Source organism: Lolium perenne, chromosome 5 (genome assembly GCF_019359855.2).
Source record: "Lolium perenne isolate Kyuss_39 chromosome 5, Kyuss_2.0, whole genome shotgun sequence".
In the NCBI taxonomy this organism is placed as follows: domain Eukaryota; kingdom Viridiplantae; phylum Streptophyta; class Magnoliopsida; order Poales; family Poaceae; genus Lolium; species Lolium perenne.
In genome coordinates, this window is record NC_067248.2 from 178545848 (window position 1) to 178570546 (window position 24699).

The 24699-nt window shown below is 42.6% G+C and overlaps 2 protein-coding genes across 2 annotated transcripts; one reads left to right on the plus strand and one right to left on the minus strand.

The window, feature by feature from the left end:
• Positions 1-52: 52 nt before the first annotated feature.
• Positions 53-4484, plus strand: LOC127300777 (probable histone acetyltransferase type B catalytic subunit). Its single transcript, XM_051330950.2, has 10 exons — positions 53-197; positions 969-1010; positions 1444-1553; positions 1718-1786; positions 2438-2476; positions 2564-2637; positions 2721-2787; positions 3139-3217; positions 3288-3448; positions 3660-4484. Exons 1-10 carry the CDS (start codon positions 116-118, stop codon positions 4329-4331), a joined length of 1395 nt encoding a protein of 464 aa, XP_051186910.1. The 5' UTR covers positions 53-115; the 3' UTR covers positions 4332-4484.
• Positions 4485-5849: 1365 nt separating this feature from the next.
• LOC127300778 (uncharacterized) lies at positions 5850-9487 on the minus strand. Its single transcript, XM_051330951.2, has 7 exons — positions 9336-9487; positions 8100-8447; positions 7667-7894; positions 7226-7580; positions 7012-7136; positions 6800-6935; positions 5850-6396 (listed from the first exon to the last, which is right to left on the minus strand). The coding sequence occupies exons 2-7, from the start codon at positions 8441-8443 to the stop codon at positions 6157-6159; spliced, it is 1428 nt and encodes a 475-aa protein (XP_051186911.1). The 5' UTR covers positions 8444-8447; positions 9336-9487; the 3' UTR covers positions 5850-6156.
• Between the last annotated feature and the right edge of the window lie 15212 nt (positions 9488-24699).

Genomic DNA, 24699 nt, shown 5'->3' on the forward strand with positions numbered 1-24699 from the left:
CATTTCCCGCCTCCCCCTTCCCCCATCTCCCGCCTCTTCTCCTCCCTTAAAACCCCAAACCCTAGCCCGCCCCCGCCCCCGCCCCCGCCACCAGATCGACCCGGCCACACTACCCATGGCGCTCAAGCAGAAAGGGAGCGCCGCCGCCACCGCCGCCGACGCCAACAAGCGCCGCCGCGTGGGCTTCGCCGGCATCGGTACCCAACCCCGGCCTTCCCCGCCTCCTCTCCCGATTCGTAGATTTGGTTTCGTTTAGGCTGCGGCTGCGGCTGCGGCTGGGGGTCCTGCGAGCGAGTGTATTGTTAGATCCCGGGATGCTCTCCCGTAGGCTCGTTGAGGCGGGGTTTGGCGTAGAGGCGCGCGCGGGGGCCACTGATCTGAGCCGGAGGTGGCCTCGACTTGAGGTGTTTCTGCTGCCGGATTCGTGCTCCGTCGGGTTCAGCTGGAGTGGCCTTTCCTTGCTGGGCAGTATCGAGTGTGGGATTTTCCTTAAAACGTTCTGTGCTAGTCATCAGGGGTAGTGATTTTGCCAGCATATTTAGTTTTGGCATCGGACAGTTCTGTGTGGCAAATACCGATGCGAGGAGTGCACATTGCTTGGTGCGTATTTGCAGAGCTGTTGATCTGGTTATTTTTGCCAGGTTACTTGCATCCTGTGGAAGGATTAAGATGCGCACTGCATTTCAGAGAGAACTTTGTATCTTCGCTAGTTTGCTTACGGAATCGCCAACTGCTTTATCTGTCAATTATGCTGATGAGAGGTCCAACAAATTGGCCTGTAGTTGTAGAAACAGGGAGGACAGTAACCCCTTCCAAATTCTATTGGCCTTTAGAGCTACGGTTTGCCTGTGTTGTTTATGATGTAAATGTGTTAATCTTCTGACATTTATTTTGTTGCTTTACGTAATTTGTTTTGCATAGGTACATGACCAAATTTAACATAATATATCTTTATATATGTTCTACAGATGCTGGAACTGAGGCAAATGATTGCATGCAAGTGTTTATTGGTATGGAATTGCCTTCCTCAGTCCTATCTAATCCGAAATATTTTGGCAGAGCAAGCATTAGTCTCTTTCCGAATTTTCTGTTGTGCAAATGTGCCCTAGCTTATATAGCATGGAATTGCAGATGGAAATTTGTAGCAATAACTACCATAGTGTATAGCCACTTAAGAGAAAGATACATCCTTGGAGTAGAGTTATAAGTAATAACAAAATCTTTTGGTGTACCAAAGTTGAGGTGAAAACATTACATAGTGTAAAGAAGAATCATGTAACATAATGCTAAATTGCGTGCCTTGCATGCTTAGTTACAAATTTTAATTAACTGTAAGCAAACAATTATACCTGTCAGCTCTGGAACTGAACTCAATGAACATATAATACAGTTATCTGTGTTCTTCAGTTTTTTTAATGTATTTTGCTGTTGGGATCACCGCAGCAAGAAATTCTGATGATGTGGGCTCAGAAGACAGCATTTCTATCGAGCCATTTGACCTAAATCATTTCTTTGGTGAAGATGGCAAGATATATGGCTACACAGATCTCAAGGTAGAAAACAAATTAGTAGATTTATCTTTCCGTAGATAATTTTAATGATGAAATAACAGGATCTACAATCCCCCTGCGCTCTTTTATTACTGTTTGTATCTTTGACAGGCTTGTTATTTGCAATATGGAATCCTTGTTTATGTCTGATATCTCAATTGGTGCAGATCAACGTGTGGATAAGTGCTATATCATTGCATGCGTATGCTGAGATTTCATTCAAGGAAACATCTGACGTGAGTACTTGTTTTTCTAAAATTTATTTTTACAAGTATTGGTTATTCTGTTGTGATATTATGAGACTATTTTACGTTCACGTGTCCTGAATCTTAACTTTGTCTGCACAGAACTACAGATAATCTCTACTTTTTTGTTACGCTCGTGATTACTGTTTGTTGCAATCTGTTTCTTATTTATATGCATGTAGTATGGTTAGTGGTAACCATTTGTTATAATATAAACATTAAGCATTTGGTTTTTATTGCTAAAATATGCTTCCTATCACAAATAGCATATTAGCATGATGTGGTTAATCATTTAAATGTTTATAGCTGACACCACCTCTTCGATAATTTCCACTTGCAAACATTGTGAAATATCATGTAGATATTTTGGTGTTGCCACTTTTAATTGCGTGCATTTGCCATGCGTTTTTACATGAGTTTGCTAAAATAGAAATCTTGTTTTTTCATAGCACTCATCTTGTTTAACCATCAGCATGACAACTTTAATTTCTTACACTAATGATTCTGTATAGTGTATACTGTTATCCGACTTAATCTTGACTCTGGAACTTCACATTTATTTTGTCAGTAATGGTAACTAACTAACCATATCCTGATTTTCTCAAGCCATCAAATAACATATAATTGATTAATTTCTTTCAGGGAGGGAAAGGAATCACAGATCTAAAACCTGTCCTTCAGGTAAAGGTCTATTTGTGTAGAATGCCTTTCAATGGAAGAAACTTCCACATGCATGACTTTGTAATATTCATTTGCTCTTTTTGACAGAACATTTTTGGGGAAAACCTAGTAGAAAAGGATGAATTTCTGGAAACATTCTCAAAGGAATGTGACTATATAAGGTACCTTTATTTACAGATCCCAACAGCTGCATTTCTGTATTACTTCTGGAGTCAGGGTGGGACTTATTTTTTCATCTGTGCAGTGATGTTGTGAAGAATGGTACCCCTATTAAACATTATGCCTCGGACGAAGATGATTTGGCAGTTGAGGTAGGTATTCTTTTTGAACTGCCAGATGAGTGATTTGATTGATGACATTTTGTTGACTTGGTTCTTAAACTTAGCTCATAAATGAAGTTCTTTAAAGAGATGTTTACCTATCAAGATCTATTACTTAGTATATTAAGATGGAGTTTTGCATTGATGCTTCTGCAGAGTAAATGTTCATGTGATTGCGAGAATATTACTTCTCCAGTTTCAGAATTCTGTGTGGATATCTGGTTTAGATCTAAACTAGTTGCATTCAAACTGTTGCCATCCTCCTTTTGTTTTATTTGAGATATTAACATACTCATTTAGGGCTCCTTTTGTCCTGAGTTTGATCTGCTTTTTTGTTTCTAGATTGTTCGAGTTGAACTCCAAGGTGCTGCTGCATTTCTTTATTCCCGTCTGATATCACTTGTTCTGCTTCTGGTTGAAGGTAACTGAAAGGTTTAGAGTATAGTGGTCAAATCAGTTTGGAGCCTTCTTCTAACACCATTGCACTCTAGGTTCCACACCTATAGATATCACAGAACATGGATGGGAAATGCTCCTTGTAGTGAAGAAGGCAGCACTGGAGTCATCTGCTTCAAAATATCAGTTACTAGGCTTTGCAGCCTTCCATCATTTTTATCGTTACCCTGAGAGCACGCGCTTGCGTATAAGTCAGGTTGGACCCCTATTGCATCTTGAACTGTCTATTTCATGTGTCTGCACTATTTCTGTTATATATGTAGTCATTTTCTTTGAAGCAAGCTTATATATTCTGTTACATCAGATGTTTGACCTACTTCAACATAATTGCATAAGCTTATTTTTGGGAAGTAAAGTGGTTGTCCTGCTTTGGATGTTCTGCTGATATGTTACTTTTGCTTTCACAGATACTGGTCTTGCCACCTTATCAGGGTGAAGGCTACGGGCGTTGTCTTCTCGAGTCCATCAATTCCATCGCGGAATCTGAGAACATATATGATGTAACCATAGAAGACCCTTCTGATTATCTGCAGTATGTACGTTCGTCCATCGACTGTCTCCGTCTTCTCACCTTTGAGCCAATCAAGCCTGCTCTTGGTGACATGATCTTGTCCCTGGAGGGGACCAACCTGTCAAAAAGGACCGGCAGTTTGACAATGGCTCCACCGACTGACCTGGCTGAGACTGTACGACTGAAGCTGAAAATCAACAAGAAGCAGTTCCTGCGGTGCTGGGAGATCCTGATCTATGTACACCTTGATTCCGAGGACCGCAAGTGCATTGACAACTTCAGGGCCTGCATCTACGACCGCACCAAGGGCGAGTTGCTTGGTGGTGCCTCTGGAACCAACGGGAAGCGCCTTGTCCAAATGGCAACTAGTTTTGATGAGGAATCATCATTTGCTGTGTACTGGACAAAGGAGGGTGCAGACTCAGATGATCAGACGGTCGAGCAGCAGCCAGAAGATCTCAAGACTCAGGAGGAGCAGCTGAATGAGCTGGTGGAAAACCAGATTGATGAGATCGTTGAGGTCGCCAAGAACGTTAGATCACGTGGCAAGGATAAGTTGACGGCTTGATCGTGTGAGCTAGGTTCTTCGCTTGGTGAAAGATCATCTGTAGCTCGAGGATAGATAGTGGAAAAAATGTTAACGGGAGGTTATTTCGATGTGGAGAATTGTGTCATTCAGACTTTTTGACCAGAATGTTATATTATTATGCTTCTGCTTCAACTTTTTAAGAATGCGGTGACACCTCATGTTATTTTAATCACCTGTTGGAAAACAATTAAATATAACTGCAACATGCTAGTATCATACTACCTCTCCCTCTATCCTGTGAAAGTTAACTTATATTTATCTAAATTTAGATACATTTAGACATTATTTAGTGTGTGAATACATCTAAATTTAGACAAATTTAAGATTTTAAGGTAAGTTTCATGAGATGGAGGGTATAGTGTTGAAAAAGCAACGGCATTGGTATCTAAATTTCGATGTACATAGCAAAAAGTGTTTTTGACTCCCGAGCTCCAGTGCTCTTGCCATTTAAAAAATTTAAAAGATATTTTTACAACTTACCAAAAAATCTGAAAATAATTTTGGGGACTTTCAATGATACATCTCACAGTCATGTAAAATCTCAACCCTAAATTCGTTTTATTTTGTGCTAGACAAGAATGACAAAATCTGATATGTTTTTAGAGATTTGAAAATGACTGCTCAGATCTACACTTTTGTCATTTTTGTGTAGATCAGAATATAAAGTATTCGAAGTTGATATTTTACAGATTTATTTTCGGATTTTTTTGAAGCTTAAAAATATGATTTTTTATTTTTTTAAAGAAACAGGGCCCATGTGCACCAATCTCGTCCTGTATATAGTTACTAATCTAAGACATGTTTCATGGGAGTAGGACCGAGCGAGTACTTCCTCAAGTTACTGATTTAGTACTTTCTCTGCTCTAAAATAAGTGTCAACAATTTTTACTCCCAAACTAAGTCATTTATTTAGCACTGAGGGAGCACAACTTCAGCTACACGTGATGCGTCGCACTGGAAATTTTCCTATGAAAAGTGCAAAAGTTAGGTAAGTATTACTCCCTCCGTCCATAAAAAGATGTCTTAAGTTTTACTAAATTTGGATGTATCTAGACCCGATTTAGTATATACATCCCAATTTTGACAAAATTGAAACATCCTTTTTTGGACGGATGAATATTACAGTAGCAAAAAGTCTATATAGGCTCTGAAGTGCTCTCTGATTAGTAAGGCTTTTAATTAATTGCTCAAGTACTTGACTCTTATTATTACAGTAGCCAAAAGTCTATATAGGCTCTGAAGTGCTCCGTGATTAGTACTTGACTCTTTTATTTCTTTTTATTTACATGGTGGTTACATTTGACTGTTCGTTCATCTAAAGGACATCACCTCAATGTGACAACAGCTAAATGTTGAAAAGAAAAACGAAACCAGATAAGAGCAAAGAGCAACAACAATGTTCAGAACATGAGATAAATATCACAGGTGTCTTGCAAATCGCAAAAAAACTGCATTACTTCATAGTTCAATGTATCAGAGAGATTAACAAGGGTCACAAGCAAAAAAGAAACATATACTCAGCTCTGGATAACTAAATTGATCCCAAAACATTCAGTTGCTATAGTCAAAAGACATGAGAAGGCTACAAAGATGGTCGATGGTGGCCATGTCCGTCCTTGGACAGGTCCGCCACCAAACTGGCCTGAGAATGCACGCAGCATCTACAAATTTCTCAACTGTAAATAAGTCGGGCAGCCTAAACATAATTTAAGATCTCCAGTTACAACCACAACAGCCAGCCAAGAAGTACTAAGACCGTCGAGAAGACTGAGCTGCAGCCATAACATGCCCCCAAAGCTATGAATCAAAAACCAAAGAAACCAAGCTCTGTCGCTCTTTCCTTCTCAAAGGTCTCGAAGTATTGGTAGATGATGGTAACGGCCAGCAGTATACCGGTTCCTGAACCGATAGCACCCATGAAATCAGCCAGAACAGTCAACGCGCCAATGCATACTCCACCAAATGCAGCAGCAGTAGGGATGTATCTGTTCAACTCCTTCTGCAAGTTTGACTCACGATGGCCTGGCATCACCATTTGTTGTTCCTGTTCAATTACACAATGATTAAATACAAGTTTTTGCAAACTGGACTACATTACCAAGAACAGACAACAAAACACCGCAATTTAACACTTGTGTCCATATTAGCAAAATACAATTGGAACAACTGAGCAACCTACAGGAAAACAAACTAGTTCTACAGACAGACAGTAATGTCTTATTACTGGATCATATACCAAAATAATTGATGTTTAAATTTGCATAGTATCATACAAATATTTGGAGTTCTATATGCACAGATTTCAGAATTTGGAAACTTGCCACCTTACATGAAAATAGACATCTAACGCACATAATATTATTATGACTTGTGAGATATGATACATCATACATGCAAAAAGGAACAGCAACTAGACAAGACAAATACTGTATATGCGCTTTGTTTACCTTGAGCTGCTTAGCAACATCCTTGGCTGATGAACCAGAAACTTCAATCCATGTTTTTGAGAAGAGAGCACATGCTGACAGCATGAAGACCACATAGAACAATGCATGGAATGGATTCGCCAGAATATCAGCCAAACTGCAGTTGTCAACATGGTAAGTATAACCTAGACAACAAAATGGAAAAGGAAGGTGCCAAGAAATGAATTATTCACCTGGATGGTGCAGTCACATAGTAAGCAAGACCACCAACAGGGATAGAATGACCAGAGTATTCAGATTCCTTCCAGATGCCAAGAAGGTTAACCAGGAAATTTCCACTGTACTTCCTGTACAGAAGCTGCAATAAACAATTAAAACAAGTCAGCACCTAACCATGCATGCAAGTGATTACAATAATTGGTACAGCTCTCAAACTGAATCCTGTACCTGGGAAATGAAGTACAGGTTGGTAATCAGTGCAGAGTGCAGAATGATGGGCATGTTGGAAGTGTAGAACAGCTTGATTGGGTATGAGCCTTGCTGCCCACGAGCATTCTTTGATCTCACTGGAAGCACAACACGGAAGCCTTGGAAATAGATAACTATGAGGAAGACCAATACAGTGGCGAGCAAATTGGTCACATTTGGCAGATTCTGACGGTAGAAAGCCTCTCGTAGGGCGCGGACTTTATCAGATCGAGTAATCAACAGATGGAACAATGCAATGACAGCCCCTTCAAATTCAGCACCACGTCCACTGTTGATGGTTGTGGGGCTGAACGCCTTCCAGATGATATTCTCACTGCATAACAGCAAATTCACCATAAGCCAACTGGCAATGGAACAACACATGAATAAATAAGAAAAATGAAGTTCAGTATTGCTTACCAGATGTTGGTAGCAATGAACAGAGAAATGCCAGAACCCAAACCATAGCCCTTCTGGAGAAGTTCATCTAGACAGATGACAATGATGCCAGCAAAGAAAAGCTGAAGGATAATGAGAATAGCATTGCCAGTTCCAAGTTGGCTCACACTGCCATACATTCCAGAGAGAACATATGCCACAGCTTCCCCAATGGCAATCAGGATGCCAAGCAACTTCTGTGCACCATTCCTGAGTAAAGAAGTAGAGCATTCATCAGAATAGTACTGGATATATTATGACATGAATGAGCAAGCTTTGCATTCACTGCCAATTCAGTGCACGAATGAAAAACTACATATAAATGAGACTATGGACACAATAATACTCCTGAACATTTATAACTTCAGTGAGAAAATTAAATCACACAATTATGAAATTCCAAACAAATACTTACAGGAGAGCACGATCCTCTCTCACACTGTTGTCAACTTCAATAATCTTGGATCCCACCAGAAGTTGCATAACCATTCCAGACGTCACAATTGGGGTGATACCCAGCTCCATGACAGTACCACGGTTTGAGGCAAGGATAACACGCATCCAGTAGAAAGGATCTGCTCCAGTAGTTGAGTGGATGCCATAGAGCGGGAGCTGACTGCACACCAGGAAGATGAAGAGAGAAATGACGGTGTAGATGACTTTTTCCCTGAATGGTATCTTCCTGTCAGCACTCTGCACTTCCGGCAGGAAGGCCAGGAAGGGCCTGACAAGGTGCAGTACGCGGAAGCCGCCAGCCATCTTTCTGTGTACACCAAAAGAAAACATGTCAGCGTTATGTGCAGCAATTCACATGGATAAACTGAAACATCAAATAACACGGTAGATGTCACAGCAATTCACATTTGGCTTAAATGTAAGTGAAGCTACCAAGACATGCAGACATGTGTAAAATCAAAACAAAGCTTAGCCACATAAATCAGCCAGGCTCCTTACATTCAAAATGTACAGGAGTTGTATTTCAGCTCATTTGTATCACAATAAGATGAAAAACTGTTTAACTCTCATTAATACTTGACAGCTATATTTCAGTTCAAACAATTTGAGCAGGGCTATCTACGCAAAGCTAAATACAAGGGAACAGACAGTTTGCAGATGCTTACAAATTCTCTCGCCTATCTACAAAGTGCCCGAATTACAACTCTCGGATATTAATTGGGTCAACTAGCTTGGATCACGAACCAATTTAGCTAGTATATTCCTTGCAAACTACTACACGACAAGCCAGCTGACAGAACCAACGCTTTGCTTAAACCCATGTATCAATCAAGTGCGCCAAAAATAGGAGACTCCACGAGATCAAGCACAGATCCACCAACGAAACATCACATCGCATCATTCGCACCGACCAAATATCGCCGTCGATTAACGACTCCGGCGAACGTAGGAGCGCCCATGCAACGGTCGCGGCATCCTAGATTCGCATGGATCTGGACGGCTCACCCACCTACCAAGCCAGCCGGCCGCATCACCTCGAGAGGCTAAGCACGGATGCACGGCTCAGCGCTAGGCGAATTCCGACACGGATCGAGCAGAGAAAAACAGCACGCGACACAGATCTGCGCGCGAATCGGGAAGGGACAGGGATCGCGGGATCGGCGCGAGATCCGGAGGGGGAACGGGGGGTGTTTACCTGGCCGCGGACGCCGGCGGCGAGGCGGGCGGGAAGGTTCGCCGCGGGCGGGCGGGCGTCGAACCCTAGGGAGGGAGGCGGGAGCGAGGCGGGCGACGAGAGGGAAGCTACGGAGAGAGAAGGATGGAGAGAGCGGTGGTAATTAATAGCGGGGACTTGAGAGAGATCTGAAGAGGATGGGGACGAAGCCGACCACGGGTTCCAGTCGCTGCGGGTGGGCCCGGGCGGGGGCGCGGAGGCGCGTGGGCCGTCGGATTTGGATCGAGCGGTGGATGATGGGTCTCTGTGACGTGGAACCGGGATTGGGATGGCCACGTCACCGGGATTGCCAGAGCCCGCAGGCCAGTGAGGGATCCGGTCCCACCGCCGCAGGGGCCACCGGGCCAGGACAGGTTTATATAGCTCGGAGATTGAAATTTTGCCAACGTTGGATGGAGGTCGTGAATGAAAGCTGCTACTACAAGGGTTTGGCGAGCTCACGCGCGGTGAACAATGTCTTGGGCCCGGGATTTTTCGACAAAATTGTTTTCATAATTTCTCAGTGTTTTTCTTGATAACTTCTTATCGTAGTAATTTATTAGTAGAAATTCTTGGCTCTGCATTTCAGAGGGTATACGCCGTCATGTAGACCAGACCATCAAAGCATCTTCTGTCCGCTACTTTGAATCTTTGTCTCTCGGTAACCCACCAATCCACCACAGTGTTGTTGGCCGTGGGCACCTGGAAGTTCAGCCCTAGGACACGTCAAGTTTCCCTAGCCACCACACACTGGAGGATGATGTGGTTTGTCGTGTCCGGCCTCCTCCTGGTCGCACACAAAGCATGCCGAAGAATGCTGCTGAAGTCCAAATTTGGCTCGCCTGTCCGAAGTCCAGATCCTTCTCTGCGCCGCCAGCCAGCTGAACAACTTGCTCTTTGGCGTGGCATTACGTTTCCAAATTGCATCCCCGAGCTGGGACCTCTCGCTCCCATGCATGAGCATGCTATAGGTGGACTTAACGCTATACTTCCCCGAGCTTGACCATGGCCAGGAGAAGACATCAGGGGCGTTCCCGTCGCGCTGAATGTTGCTAACCGCGAGCCATAGCGCAATCAGCCAGCTCTCGGTCAGGACCATGACACAATTGATCTTGGAGGAGTGTAGCTACATCTCGACTAGGTTTAGGGTAGCTGATAAAGTCGGAGTCCTAGATAATGGGTGAGTAGAGTAGCCTTTTTGTTTCCTGGAGTTGCTAGCACCCTCTGTTTCTCTTGTACATATCATTCTGCCTTCTATAAAATTATGGTACACGTTCGCATACTCTCAAAAAAAGAAAAAGAAAAGAAATTCTCGGCTCTGGCAAAAAAAAAAACAGCAGCAATTTTATCAATGAAGATCTTCAACTTCGTCGAGAGTAATTTCCCGATCTTTATTGTTTAATAGTCATTTTTAAGGGTCGTTAAGTACCTGCATTATCTCAAAAGTAATTTATCGGTACAAATATTTAGCTTCAACAATAGCTTGTCGGTCTATCTGAATAATAATAACAGTTGCATCCCTTTATATGCGTATTGTATCGGCTATCCCTAGTTCTAGCCACGTGCAAGAACCAATGCAAAATAATTATCATGCTTAAACTTCATATAATTTTACCAACTTAATTGTAACATGTAAACTTGAGATCTCATGTATCGGCGACCCTACAAGTTCATATGCCGGTGAATAGCATGATGAGTTTGGTTAATCAGTATGAAACACCCAATGTTAGAAACTTAAATGTCATGCAAGAGGGCGTTTCACATTTTTATTCACCGGCAAATAACTTGCAATATGTTGATTCACCTTCGCACATGCCGGTGGACAAAGGATCTCAACCATTATATGATGCGCCTCATTTAGTAATTTTTTAGCACCACATGCTACTAGTGATATCCATAATTCGGCTCCGCACCTTCACAATAGTTTTAGCCAAATAAGTGAAAAATCAACAGGAGCTCATGTGACTTGGTCAAGTACTGCAACGTATAGTACCTCCCTTGCACAATTGCAGATTTTCAGTAGCACCCAAGTCTCATTGCCAAAAGAATCTGAAAATGTTGGGGGAAAGCCTATCTAAAGTGGGCTAAGGAGAAATTTATGACTCATTCGAACAAAAATCAATCCAAAGCCTGAAGAGAATAACATCGATAACATCATCACATTTGATGATCTATCGGAGGAACAACGTCTAGCCTAATCTCAAGGAGGAGCATGAAAAAAAAAGGATTTGATGCATCTAAAATGCATTTATGATCTTTGTAGTTTATTGTGCCATATTCCATCATAATTGATTCGTATAAGTGGTTATGATCATGATTTAGAATAATTTAGTGGATTTTTCTAAAATATCCCTTTTATTTGTATTATAACCCTGCAGGAAAACCCTATTTTTACCTATTTTAACATTCATGGACCTTCACGGACTCTGAAGGACATAAGATTTTTTCTACCGATTTTTTTTTTTTGGAAAAAATACTTGGTGCACTTGAACCCCACCTGGCCAGCCAGAGGTCAAAAAGAGGGCAAATGGCGTGGGGTGATACCCCCTGCGCACCATGGGGCCCACTTCCCCATCCTAGCTCCGATGTTGTCGGTTTTTTTGCCCTTGGACTCATCTTGACCTAAAAATGTCTATATATACAACCGTCTTCGCGGTCAGGAAGCATGGCACACCACAGAACACAAAATAGAGGAGGTATAGTGAATATTGGTGGGGAAACACCATCAGAGCGTTGTTGCTTCACAACTCCAACCTCTCCAACATCTCCTTCATTTGCATGATGAAGAGGGAGTAGTCCATCCCTAGACTATGGGTTTGTGGAAGTAGCTTGTTCTATCATTCTCTCTCTCTCTCTCATGTTGTCGTCATGGTGAACATACATATGCCATGGGTAGGCTTATGTTGTGGCTAAATGTGCACCGAGGGATCCGGAGGAGGGGAGATTAAGGATAAACTCACACAAACACACACGAGACACATGACCTACCTAGGTTCAGGGCCCTCGTGAGGAGGTAACACACTAACACCCCTACTCCTGCATGTCTGTACTATATGAGCTCAACAGGGAACTACATTGCTTTCTGCTACCCTCCAGAGCCTACACATGCTCCTCCAACCATCTCCGGGATGTATTACTCTTATCAAGTGCTTGCCAAGATATTCTGTGAGAGTCTCATCAGCAAGTCAGGAGACACAAGTGAATGCCGAACCTACCATCTTAACCTCATGCACCACTGTCGTCCTGAAAATATTAGGACGATTGATGGTTGTGACTTCCTCTACTGTGAGCTGAGGCGCTCTATTCGCAGCCGTATGACTCCAAACTTTACTCAGTATGTTCAGCAGCTCATCAATACAGTTGTGCCAACTCCTCACAACAAGAAAGATCAACTGATAAAGATGGAACCGTTCAAGATTCCTCAATTGGGAAACAAACTGGAAATCCCATCTATGATGCCTTGTGAGCGCCGGTCCAAGGAAAGGCATGACCCTGCTGCTAGCTGCAGCTCCTCTTTGCGCCCCAAGCGGGGTGCCGCTCGCTTCTTGACTAGTCTGTGGCAGATGTGCAGGAATACCAATGATGTGGCTCATCAAAGCCTTGCCTTGAACCAAGAGACGAGGAGGCGCTAAAATGAATTTATTGAAAGGAATACAGTAGGGGAAGCCCCTACAGTGATTTTGTTTTTTTAATAATAAGAACCCAAATTCACGTCCCTGGGAACTTGAACCTGGGTGACTGGATTGTACATCCACTTCCCTAACCAAATGAATTTATGGCTACAAGAAACCATCATGTTCCTCCAGCTGGTCCTAAGATAGAGCCAGTAGTTGCTCCAACTTGGGACTTCTCCCTGTTTGCTCATAGTGGAGCTCCTCCTCCTAGGACTAGGTCCGCTCATGCTCCTCACTGCTGCCTCTGGAGATGATGAAGCCAACGAAGAGTATGATGAAGATGATGATGAGGATGATGATGCGGGTTCCACACCTAATGGGGAAGAGTTCTATTGATGGAAACGCTAGCATCCCTACTCTTTCCTTCACCTCTTTGGTGTTTCGATGCCGAAGGGGGAGAAGAGAGTAGAGTCTAGGATCACGGGGTTCGTTGGGTTCCTCGTTTGTTGGTGCACAAGCCATTGGTACTTTATTTTCTTCTTATTTGGCTTGTGCTATTTGTTTGCTTTCACTTCCGGAACCATTTGCTACTTTGAATAATTCGTGTATGGACAAGTTATTGTATGCTTAATCTCTATGTTAGGATGATTATGTTTTATGCTTATATCTTTCTATATACTTGTCCATACCATGCTTGTTTCCTAAAGATATTGGGGGAGTTTCTCATATTCTACAAATGGCGCACTTTGCATTCAAACACAAACTCTCCAAGTGCACACATTATGGAGGAGCTGTATTAATATCTTATACGGAATCAAGGTTTGATCTTATCATAATATTTATATGTGACTCTAGCTCGGTTTGTGTGTTGACCCTGCATACCACTGCATGTTGTAGTATGCCAGTCGTTGATATAACATTCACGAAGTATCATTCCGCAAATATTACATCCCTCAGAGTAGTACAACAGAACATAGCAGGTCCATAACTCATTCATTTATTATTACAAGCATAAAGTACATATCATCTCGGAGCTCCTCTTGGGTCCTAAGAGGGATACTCCTGGGTTCGAGGCGAACCCATCTTAACTTACAATATAGAAGTCTCACTATGTTATACATTTATTCCCTCGAGCAGTTAAGTACTAAGAGTTTGTACTGCTCGGATACTAGTACTACTAGGTAGGTCTACACGTGCTCTCCTCCGGAACCCTCCCCGGCTCCGTAGACGATGAGGTAGTCTACTCCTTCGACACCTCCAGAGAGGTCTGGTTCTTCATAGCCGATGATCTCGGCTCCTTCAGGGTTGTCGTTGTCCTCCTCCAGACGGTTCAGACAATCTAAGCAGGGGATTTAAGATTGGGATGAGTACGAGCGTACTCAAAAAGTTCATTATAGATAAGAGGTGTTTAATGCACTAGCTATGATATTAGACCAGAAAGTCTAATACCAATGCAGGTTTTGATAAACATTTCTTCAAGAGGTTGCTTTTATTTCAAAGAACTATGTCCGTCAGCCTTCACCGGTTTACTAGAACTTCATGGAGCTCCTTTCCGGCCGCGTTCGCAGTTCCATATCCCGGAACAGGGAGTGACAGGTCACGGTTCTTTACACTCTGCAGAGGTGTGTTGCTTTACCCATAAGAGATCTTAACCTTGGTGCCAACCGGGCAGCTTTCCCGTCCACACTTCCTTCGGTGTGAGGCCCGGTATAAGGTAATAGCCAATCATATTCCTCCGCTACCTCGCACACCCACCCTTTGTTGCATGCCCCGACCCTGGGTCCTCGCCGGTCCACTTACACCACTTAAGGACGGACCCCGACCACGACGACAGTCTGGGACTCGTTAACCAAACTCCTTCGCCGGTAGCTGCAACCCATCATAGACCACATTACCGTGGGGAATTAGAAGGGGATCCCCACCCACCAATTGTTCCGCAAGCAGCAACCGCTACGGCAAGCAACAACTATACCGTGGGGAATTAGAAGGGGCTCCCCACCCACCAATTGCTCCGCAAGATACAACCGCTACGGTAAGCGCATCCGTTGATGTACAAGAGGTGGAAATACGATTGACTATTCCGTCCCACTCCAGATCTTAAGGTTAACACGGGTATTACGGCACAAGAATCACTGGCGACATTTGTTGTTTAATCCTAGATGGATATAAATCCTTGCAATGGAACCTCCACCATATCAACACGATCCATGGTTCCATTGCCCACCACATAGTCATATTCATAGTTATGAAAATAGTGGTTTTGGTTTTTATGCAATAGTGATAAACATAGTACTTTGCAAGTAATTTGATAAAAATACTCAAATGGTATGAGCAAGTGATGAACTTGCCTGAAAACTGCAAAGTGTTGCAGTTGGAGGGTGTGGACTGACCCTTGTCCTCTGTTTTTGAAAAATAGCATCATTGTCCGATAAGGGCAATGGTTAAAGAAGCATTGATGCATGATTCCATTTTTAGGGTTTGTTCCCCCCTTCCGATGTCGTTATTATTTAATGTGAGAGGTTATTACTAAGAATAATTTGGGGATACTCTATTTAGAGCAAAATACAACCTTGAAATGTTGTCAAGGTGTTTTTAAAGTCCAAAGGCATTAATGGACTTATTTTCATTATTGAAAATATAAGGTGTGATTTAAATGATTATTATAATCATCAAATAAAGACTTATTCTTAGTTGTCTTCAAAAATTCCTTTTGATATTTTATTCAGGTAGAGAATTTTATGCTGATCAATTTTCATATTTTTAATTATTTTTTTAGAGCAATTTTCTATTTTATAAAATTCTTTGAAATTCTCACTTAAATGGTATTTTGGAAATGTCCAAATTGCCCTCGGGCCCACCTGTCAGGGTGAACCCGAGTGGGTTGGGCTCAACCCCGTTGGCCTGGTCCGGCCCACTCGGTCGCCCTCACTTCCTCCTCTCTCATCCTCGCGAAACCCTACCCCGAGCTCTGGCGATCCCTGTGTCGCCGCCGTGCTCGCTGAACTGTTCCGGCCATCTCCGGCCGCCCCCGCCGGCGAGATCGGTCGCAAACGAACGGCCGCTCGACGGCGCGCCCGTTGATCCGCGTCGATCCGTGTTTCGCCGCCGCCATCGTTCGCCCCCAACGCATCTGCGACACGGCCGTGATGTGTCGTGACGATCTCGTCACCGCCGGTGCGCCTGGTGCTGTGGCTCGGCCGTAGGCCTCGCCGTGCCTGCGCTGGAGCTTCCGCGCTTCGGCGACTGCCTGGCTTGGCCAGGGCTTGGCGCTACCGTGGCCGAGTGTGCCGATGCCGTCAGTCATGGTGACGCCGTGGCGCTGCTCCAGGTTAGTGCGCCTCCATCTTCTCCCTTTCTTCCTCCTCCTCTGTGCCATGCTCTAGTTACTGGCCTGCCTCTCCTCATGGAGATGCTGGCACTACCGTGATGCTGTTGCTGTGCTTTGCTAGCTTGCGTGTATCTTTGCGATCTTTGTCTTTGCTACCCTGGATCCTACTCTCTTTGCTCTCTTTCATGCCACGGCATTCTTTTGTGCATCCATCTTTGTTGTGCATGCTATTAACCCTATAGCTGCTTGCCATTCTTGCTAGATTCTTGCTCTGTGCTTTTGTTCATGTTATTATGCTTGCCCGACACTCAAGTGTGTTCATTTCAATTGCTATGGCTTGATTACAGTGTGCAATTCTTGCATATTTGCAAGTGCCAAGGCAATTGTGGCTAATTATGGTGCTCAAATTTATGATTATACTCAATTGAGCATTACTGTGGGCTTAACAGTTTTATTCAGTAATGAATTGATGTGTTCCTTGCTTGTGTAACATGATCCAGTGGTTCATCAATCATTTGATGTGCTACTGGATACAATCATAAATTAATTATGTGATTATCTGTGATATAACTGTTGCTTAACTGTGGCTATTTATATGGTTCATGGATTGATGCCAGGCTTGCCCCTGTCAAGCTTTTGTATGCTAAGGCAAGCCCTGATGATCATATGATCATCAGTGATTGATGACCCTCTGCTGTCCTGTGACTTGTGTTTCACTGATGCTCTTACTTGGCATGTGTGTCACTCAAGTTTGTGCTGGTGCATGCTCTTGCTTACCCCAGCACCTGCTGTTGCTTGCAGTGATCATCTAGATCATTTGCAAGTGTCTGTCTCTTTGGTTGCTTGTGTATTTCAATTATCTATCTAGTTTGGCTTGATCATATGGATAATTGATGTGAACTGCTCTGCAGTTATGATCATTTTATTGAGTTTGGTAGGGCTAGATGGATGCCAACACTTGGTTGTGTACCCTAGCCCTCCTTTTGAACCCTATAGGGTGATGATATCTGTGCATGGCTTCTCTGTTGGGATTGATTAAGTGGTTGAGGTGGCCTTGACAGCAATTCTTTGCTGTTAAGGTAGCTCCCACCCTTGTTGGCTAGCTGTGGCTTGATGAATACATCACTGGACAATCCCTTGTTGGATTATCAGTGATCTTTGCTGTTGACAAACAAGAATAGACACAATTTGTCTATATGTCTGATGGTGTAGTGGTCATAGGTGCTAAGTGGCTTTGGCTAGCTGGATAGGATCATCCCTTGTTGGATTTCTTTGGTTATGCCACTGGTTTGGCATAGCCAATGTTCCCAGGGTGTCTTCCTATTGGTTTCCCTCTTGTTTACTTGCACCAATTTGGCTATTAGCCATATGATGACTCACACATAGGGTTTCTACCCTCTTTGCTTCTGTGATGCAAGTGTATGCTTAATTATGAGCAAATCAGTGTTTTGCTCAGGTTGATTTGCTTTATACCTCACTCCAGCTCCTAGAAAGGTTGTTGGTGTAGAGGTTTAGCTTCTGGTTGATTTCTTGGTTTGCCCTGCTCCTCCTTGCAAGCTTGTTGCTTGGTTAATTTCTGGTGCTTATGGGATAGGTGAGACAGCTCTGGCTGTTCACCTGTTCTTGCTGTTCTTGGTGTGCTTACCCTTGTGAATTGTCGATGAACCGCCGGAGTTACGCGGTGGAAAAGGTTATATATGAACCTCTCATGGCTCTCTTGGTCGACAGCACTGCCTGTCACTACTTGGTGACTCTCCCTGTGTGTGTTGCTGTTGTGCATGCACACTGCCTGGTGAGCTGTGTGTGTGTGTGTGTGCCTGATGCTTTGCACTTGGCTAGGAGTGGATCAGCTCGGCAGAGCTTGATCATATCTGCTCAATTCCATTTATTTCTAACCTGCCAAGTGGCTATGCCACTTGGCATAACTTGTATTTGCTGTGATTTATGCAGGGATCAAGATGATGATCAAATGGACATGAAGATCATCAAGTCCAAGACTAAATGAAGATTAATTTGTAGTGTTTAGAATAGATCATTCAATTGTAATTTTCTTTATTTTTCTTTTTTCCTTTTATTCAATTTATGTAATGTGTTGTAATATTTCATATTTCTATTCTGAATATTGTAAATGACAATGTATCATGTGTGATTATCAATAAAGCTCCAATTTTCCTTAATGAGCTTTGTATAATGGTTGTACTATTTATATTCTTGATTGTTTATAATGGTTTATTGAATTATCTCAAGTTTAAATTATGAGATATCTATTTGATGTTTGAATTTGATATTCAAATTCAACTTTTGGTTTGAATTCAATCATGCAACTTAAAATTGAATTCAATCATGCAACTTAAGTTTGTGATGCAATTTACTCTCCTCTCTTCTCAAAACCCTAATTTAGTTAGGTGAGATACAAGTTTGTCGCACTCTCGAAACCCTAACCCTGTAAGGTGTCGAGAGAGAAACTTGTCCCCCTTAGATGCAGTTTTGTTTTAAAAGCGCGAAATTTCCCCAGAATTTACGATGCAATGCACATCCCTTTCTAAAATCTACCCCTCGATCGTCTCTAAACCTGGGACATTACAGCCTTTCCCCCTTAAAGAAAACTTCGTCCCGAAGTTGTGGTTGTAATACCTGAAGAGTTTGGGGTATGTTTTCCTCAGGTCTTCCTCCTTTTCCCAGGTGGCTTCCCTCTCGGGGTGATGTTTCCACTGTATCTTGCAGTACTTAATAGCTCGGTTCCTAAGTTGTTTCTAGTTCTCCTCGAGAATCTTCGCTGGCTTCTCGATGTAAGTCAAATCTGGTTGTAACTCGAGCTCTTCATGTGACACTGGCTCATCTGGGGTCTTTAAGCATTTCCTGAGTTGCGACACATGGAATATATTGTGAACTTGAGCTAACCTTCCCGGTAGTTCCAATTCAAAAGCTAACCCTCGGTTTTGACTCAGAATCTTGAAAGGTCCAATGTATCTAGGACTTAACTTCCCCTTTACTCCGAATATCTGAAGTCCTTTCATCGGGCTCACCTTGAGATATACCATGTCTCCAACTTGTGGCTCCCATGTCCTTCTCTTCTGATCGGCATAACTCTTCTGTCGACTTTGGGCTATCTTCAGCCTATCTCTTATGATGTCAATGATCTGTTGCTTTTCCTTGACATAATCAGGATTGAACTCCTTACTTGATCCTGCCTCATACCAACATATGGGCGATCTACACTTCCTTCCATACAGAGCTTCGAATGGTGCCATCTTGATGCTGCTTTGATAGCTATTATTATATGAAAACTCCGCTAGTGGCAAGTGCTCCTCCCATGATCCTCCGAAGTCTAAGGCACAAGCCCTAAGCATATCCTCTAGGATCTGGTTAGTTCTCTCTGTTTGTCCACCTGTCTGAGGATGATAGGCGGTACTATAGTCCAAGTTGGATCCTAAAGCTTCATGTAGTTGCTTCCAAAATGCTGACGTGAACACGGATCCTCGATCCGACACGATCTTCTTGGGCACTCCATGTTTACTCACGATCTCTTTGATGTAAAGATCGATGAGTTTCTCTCCTTTATCTTGTTGATTTACCGCTAAGAAGTGTGCACTTTTCGTCAGCCGGTCCACGATTACCCATATCATATCCTTCTTTTTATTGGTCATGGGTAGTCCGGTGATGAAATCCATTCCTATCTCCTCCCATTTCCATTCTGGGATGGGTAAAGGTTGTAACTTTCCTGCCGGACTCTGATGTTCAGCCTTCACTCTTTGGCAGGTATGGCATTCCGCCACGTATTGTGCTATCTGATGGCGTGTATTTCACACGTTCGTTGGGCAACCCCAAGAGGAAGGTATGATGCGCACAGCAGCAAGTTTTCCCTCAGAAAGAAACCAAGGTTTATCGAACCAGGAGGAGCCAAGAAGCACGTTGAAGGTTGATGGCGGCGGGATGTAGTGCGGCGCAACACCAGAGATTCCGGCGCCAACGTGGAACCTGCACAACACAACCAAAGTACTTTGCCCCAACGAAACAGTGAGGTTGTCAATCTCACCGGCTTGCTGTAACAAAGGATTAACCGTATTGTGTGGAAGATGATTGTTTGCAGAAAACAGTAGAACAAAGATGTGCAAGAGATTGTATTTCAGTAAAGAGAATTGGACCGGGGTCCACAGTTCACTAGAGGTGTCTCTCCCATAAGACGAACAGCATGTTGGGTGAACAAATTACAGTTGGGCAATTGACAAATAAAGAGAGCATGACCATGCACATACATATCATGATGAGTATAGTGAGATTTAATTGGGCATTACGACAAAGTACATAGACCGTCATCCAACTGCATCTATGCCTAAAAAGTCCACCTTCAGGTTATCATCCGAACCCCCTCCAGTATTAAGTTGCTAACAACAGACAATTGCATTAAGTATTGCGCGTAATGTAACTAGTGACTACATCCTTGAACATAGCACTAATGTTTTATCCCTAGTGGCAACAACACATCCATAACCTTAGTGGTTCTTGTCACTCCTCCAGATTCACAGAGGCATGAACCCACTATCGAGCATAAATACTCCCTCTTGGAGTTACTAGCATCAACTTGGCCAGAGCATCTACTAATAACGGAAAGCATGCAAGATCATAAACAACACATAAGCATAGCTTTGATAATCAACATAACAAGTATTCTCTATTCATCGGATCCCAACAAACGCAACATATAGAATTACAGATAGATGATCTTGATCATGTTAGGCAGCTCACAAGATCCGACAATGATAGCACAATGGGGAGAAGACAACCATCTAGCTACTGCTATGGACCCATAGTCCAGGGGTAGACTACTCACACATCACTCCGGAGGCGACCATGGCGGCGTAGAGTCCTTCGGGGAGATGATTCCCCTCTCCGGCAGGTACCGGAGGCGATCTCTGGATCCCCGAGATGGGATCGGCGGCGGCGGCGTCTCTGGAAGGTTTTCCGTATCGTGGCTCTTGGTACTGGGGGTTTCGTCACGGAGACTTTTTATAGGCGGAAGGGCAGGTTAAGAGGCGGCACGGGGGCCCCACACCACAGGGCCGCGCGGCCAAGGGGGGGGGGGCCGCGCCGCCCTAGGGTGTGGCCCCTCCGTGGCCCCTCTTCGTCTCTCCTTCGGACTTCTGGAAGCTTCGTGAGAAAATAGGCCCCTGGGCTTTGATTTCGTCTAATTCCGAGAATATTTCCTTACTAGGATTTCTGAAACCAAAAACAGCAGAAAACAAAGAATCGGCACTTCGGCATCTTGTTAATAGGTTAGTCCCGTAAAATGCACGAATATGACATAAAGTGTGCATAAAACATGTAGATAACATCAATAATGTGGCATGGAACATAAGAAATTATCGATACGTCGGAGACGTATCAGCATCCCCAAGCTTAGTTCTGCTCGTCCCGAGCAGGTAAAACGATAACACAGATAATTTCTGGAGTGACATGCCATCATAATCTTGATCATACTATTTGTAAAGCATATGTAGTGAATGCAGCGATCAAAACAATGTATATGACATGAGTAAACAAGCGAATCATATAGCAAAGACTTTTCATGAATAGCACTTCAAGACAAGCATCAATAAGTCTTGCATAAGAGTTAACTCATAAAGCAATAATTCAAAGTAAAGGCATTGAAGCAACACAAAAGAAGATTAAGTTTCAGCGGTTGCTTTCAACTTGTAACATGTATATCTCATGGATATTGTCAACATAGAGTAATATAATAAGTGCAATAAGCAAGTATGTAGGAATCAATGCATAGTTCACACAAGTGTTTGCTTCTTGAGGTGGAGAGAAATAGGTGAACTGACTCAACATTGAAAGTAAAAGAATGGTCCTCCATAGAGGAAAAGCATCGATTGCTATATTTGTGCTAGAGCTTTGATTTTGAAAACATGAAACAATTTTGTCAACGGTAGTAATAAAGCGTATGTATCATGTAAATTATATCTTACAAGTTGCAAGCCTCATGCATAGTATACTAATAGTGCCCGCACCTTGTCCTAATTAGCTTGGACTACCGGATCATCACAATGCATTGTTTTTACCAAGTGTCACAAAGGGGTACCTCTATGCCGCTTTGTACAAAGGTCTAAGGAGAAAGCTCGCATTGGATTTCTCGCTATTGATTATTCTTCAACTTAGACATCCATACCGGGACAACATAGACAACAGATAATGGACTCCTCTTTTATGCATAAGCATATAACAACAATTAATAATTTTCTCATTTGAGATTTGAGGATTGTTGTCCAAAACTGAAACTTCCACCATGGAGCATGGCTTTAGTTAGCGGCCCAATGTTCTTCTCTAACATATGCATGCTTAACCCTATGGTGGTAGATCTCTCTTACTTCAGACAAGACGAACATGCATAGCAACTCACATGATATTCAACAAAGAGTAGTTGATGGCGTCCCCAGGAACATGGTTATCGCACAACAAGCAACTTAATAAGAGATAAAGTGCATAATTACATATTCAATACCACAATAGTTTAAAGCTATTTGTCCCATGAGCTATATATTGCAAAGGTGAATGATGGAATTTTAAAGGTAGCACTCAAGCAATTTACTTTGGAATGGCGGAAAATACCATGTAGTAGGTAGGTATGGTGGACACAAATGGCATAGTGGTTGGCTCAAGTATTTTGGATGCATGAGAAGTATTCCCTCTCGATACAAGGTTTAGGCTAGCAAGGCTTATTTGAAACAAACACAAGGATGAACAGGTGCAGCAAAACTCACATAAAAGACATATTGAAAACATTATAAGACTCTACACCGTCTTCCTTGTTGTTCAAACCCAATACTAGAAATTATCTAGACCTTAGAGAAACCAAATATGCAAACCAAATTTTAGCATGCTCTATGTATTTCTTCATTAATGGGTGCAAAGCATATGATGCAAGAGCTTAATCATGAGCACAACAATTGCCAAGTATCACATTACCCAAGACATTTATAGCAATTACTACATGTATCATTTTCCAATTCCAACCATATAACAATTTAACGAAGGAGAAACTTCGCCATGAATACTATGAGTAGAAACCAAGGACATACTTATCCATATGCTACAGCGGAGCGTGTATCTCTCCCATAAAGTGAATGCTAGGATCCATTTTATTCAAACAAAACAAAAAACAAAAACAAACCGACGCTCCAAGAAAAAGCACATAAGATGTGATGGAATAAAAATATAGTTTCAGGGGAGGAACCTGATAATGTTGTCGATGAAGAAGGGGATGCCTTGGGCATCCCCAAGCTTAGACGCTTGAGTCTTCTTGATATATGCAGGGGTGAACCACCGGGTGCATCCCCAAGCTTACAGCTTTCACTCTCCTTGATCATGTTGCATCATACTCCTCTCTTGATCCTTGAAAACTTCCTCCACACCAAACTCGAAACAACTCATTAGAGGGTTAGTGCACATTATAAATTGACATATTCAGAGGTGACACAATCATTCTTAACACTTCTGGACATTGCATAATGCTACTGGACATTAATGGATCAAAGAAATTCATTCAACATAGCGAAAGAGGCAATGCGAAATAAAAGGCAGAATCTGTCAAAACAGAACAGTTCGTATTGACGAATTTTAAAATGGCACCAGACTTGCTCAAATGAAAATGCTCAAATTGAATGAAAGTTGCGTACATATCTGAGGATCATGCACGTAAATTTACTTAATTTTCTGAGTTACCTACAGGGAGGTGGACCCAGATTCGTGACAGCAAAGAAATCTGGAACTGTGCAGTAATCCAAATCTAGTACTTACTTTTCTATCAACGGCTTAACTTGGCACAACAAAACACAAAACTAAGATAAGGAGAGGTTGCTACAGTAGTAAACAACTTCCAAGACACAAAATAAAAACAAAGTACTGTAGGTAAAAACATGGGTTGTCTCCCATAAGCGCTTTTCTTTAACGCCTTTCAGCTAGGCGCAGAAAGTGTGTATCAAGTATTATCAAAAGATGGTACATCGGCATTCTCAGCGGGGTGTGGAGTTTTCTCAACTAGGCATAGTATATTGGATACATAAGTTTCAGCATCTCCCTTTTCATTAGTCTTAGGCGTGCTACTCTCATCAAACAAATTTTCAGGAACTAGCCAAGCATAGTTATTTTCTAATGCATCATTCATAGCTAAGAGTTTACATGGTATTGGTGCTTTTATCTCCCCTCCATCATCAATATTATTAGTGAATCTTATTCTATCCATATCCATCTTTTCAAGGAGACTAACAAAATTAGTAGGAGAACCAAGCATATTAAATTTAGCAAACACCTTTCTAGCTTCTCTTGCTAGACCACCAAATTCTCTAAGAAGGGTTTCTAATACAAAATCTTTCTTTTCCCCCTCTTCCATATCACCAAGTGTGAA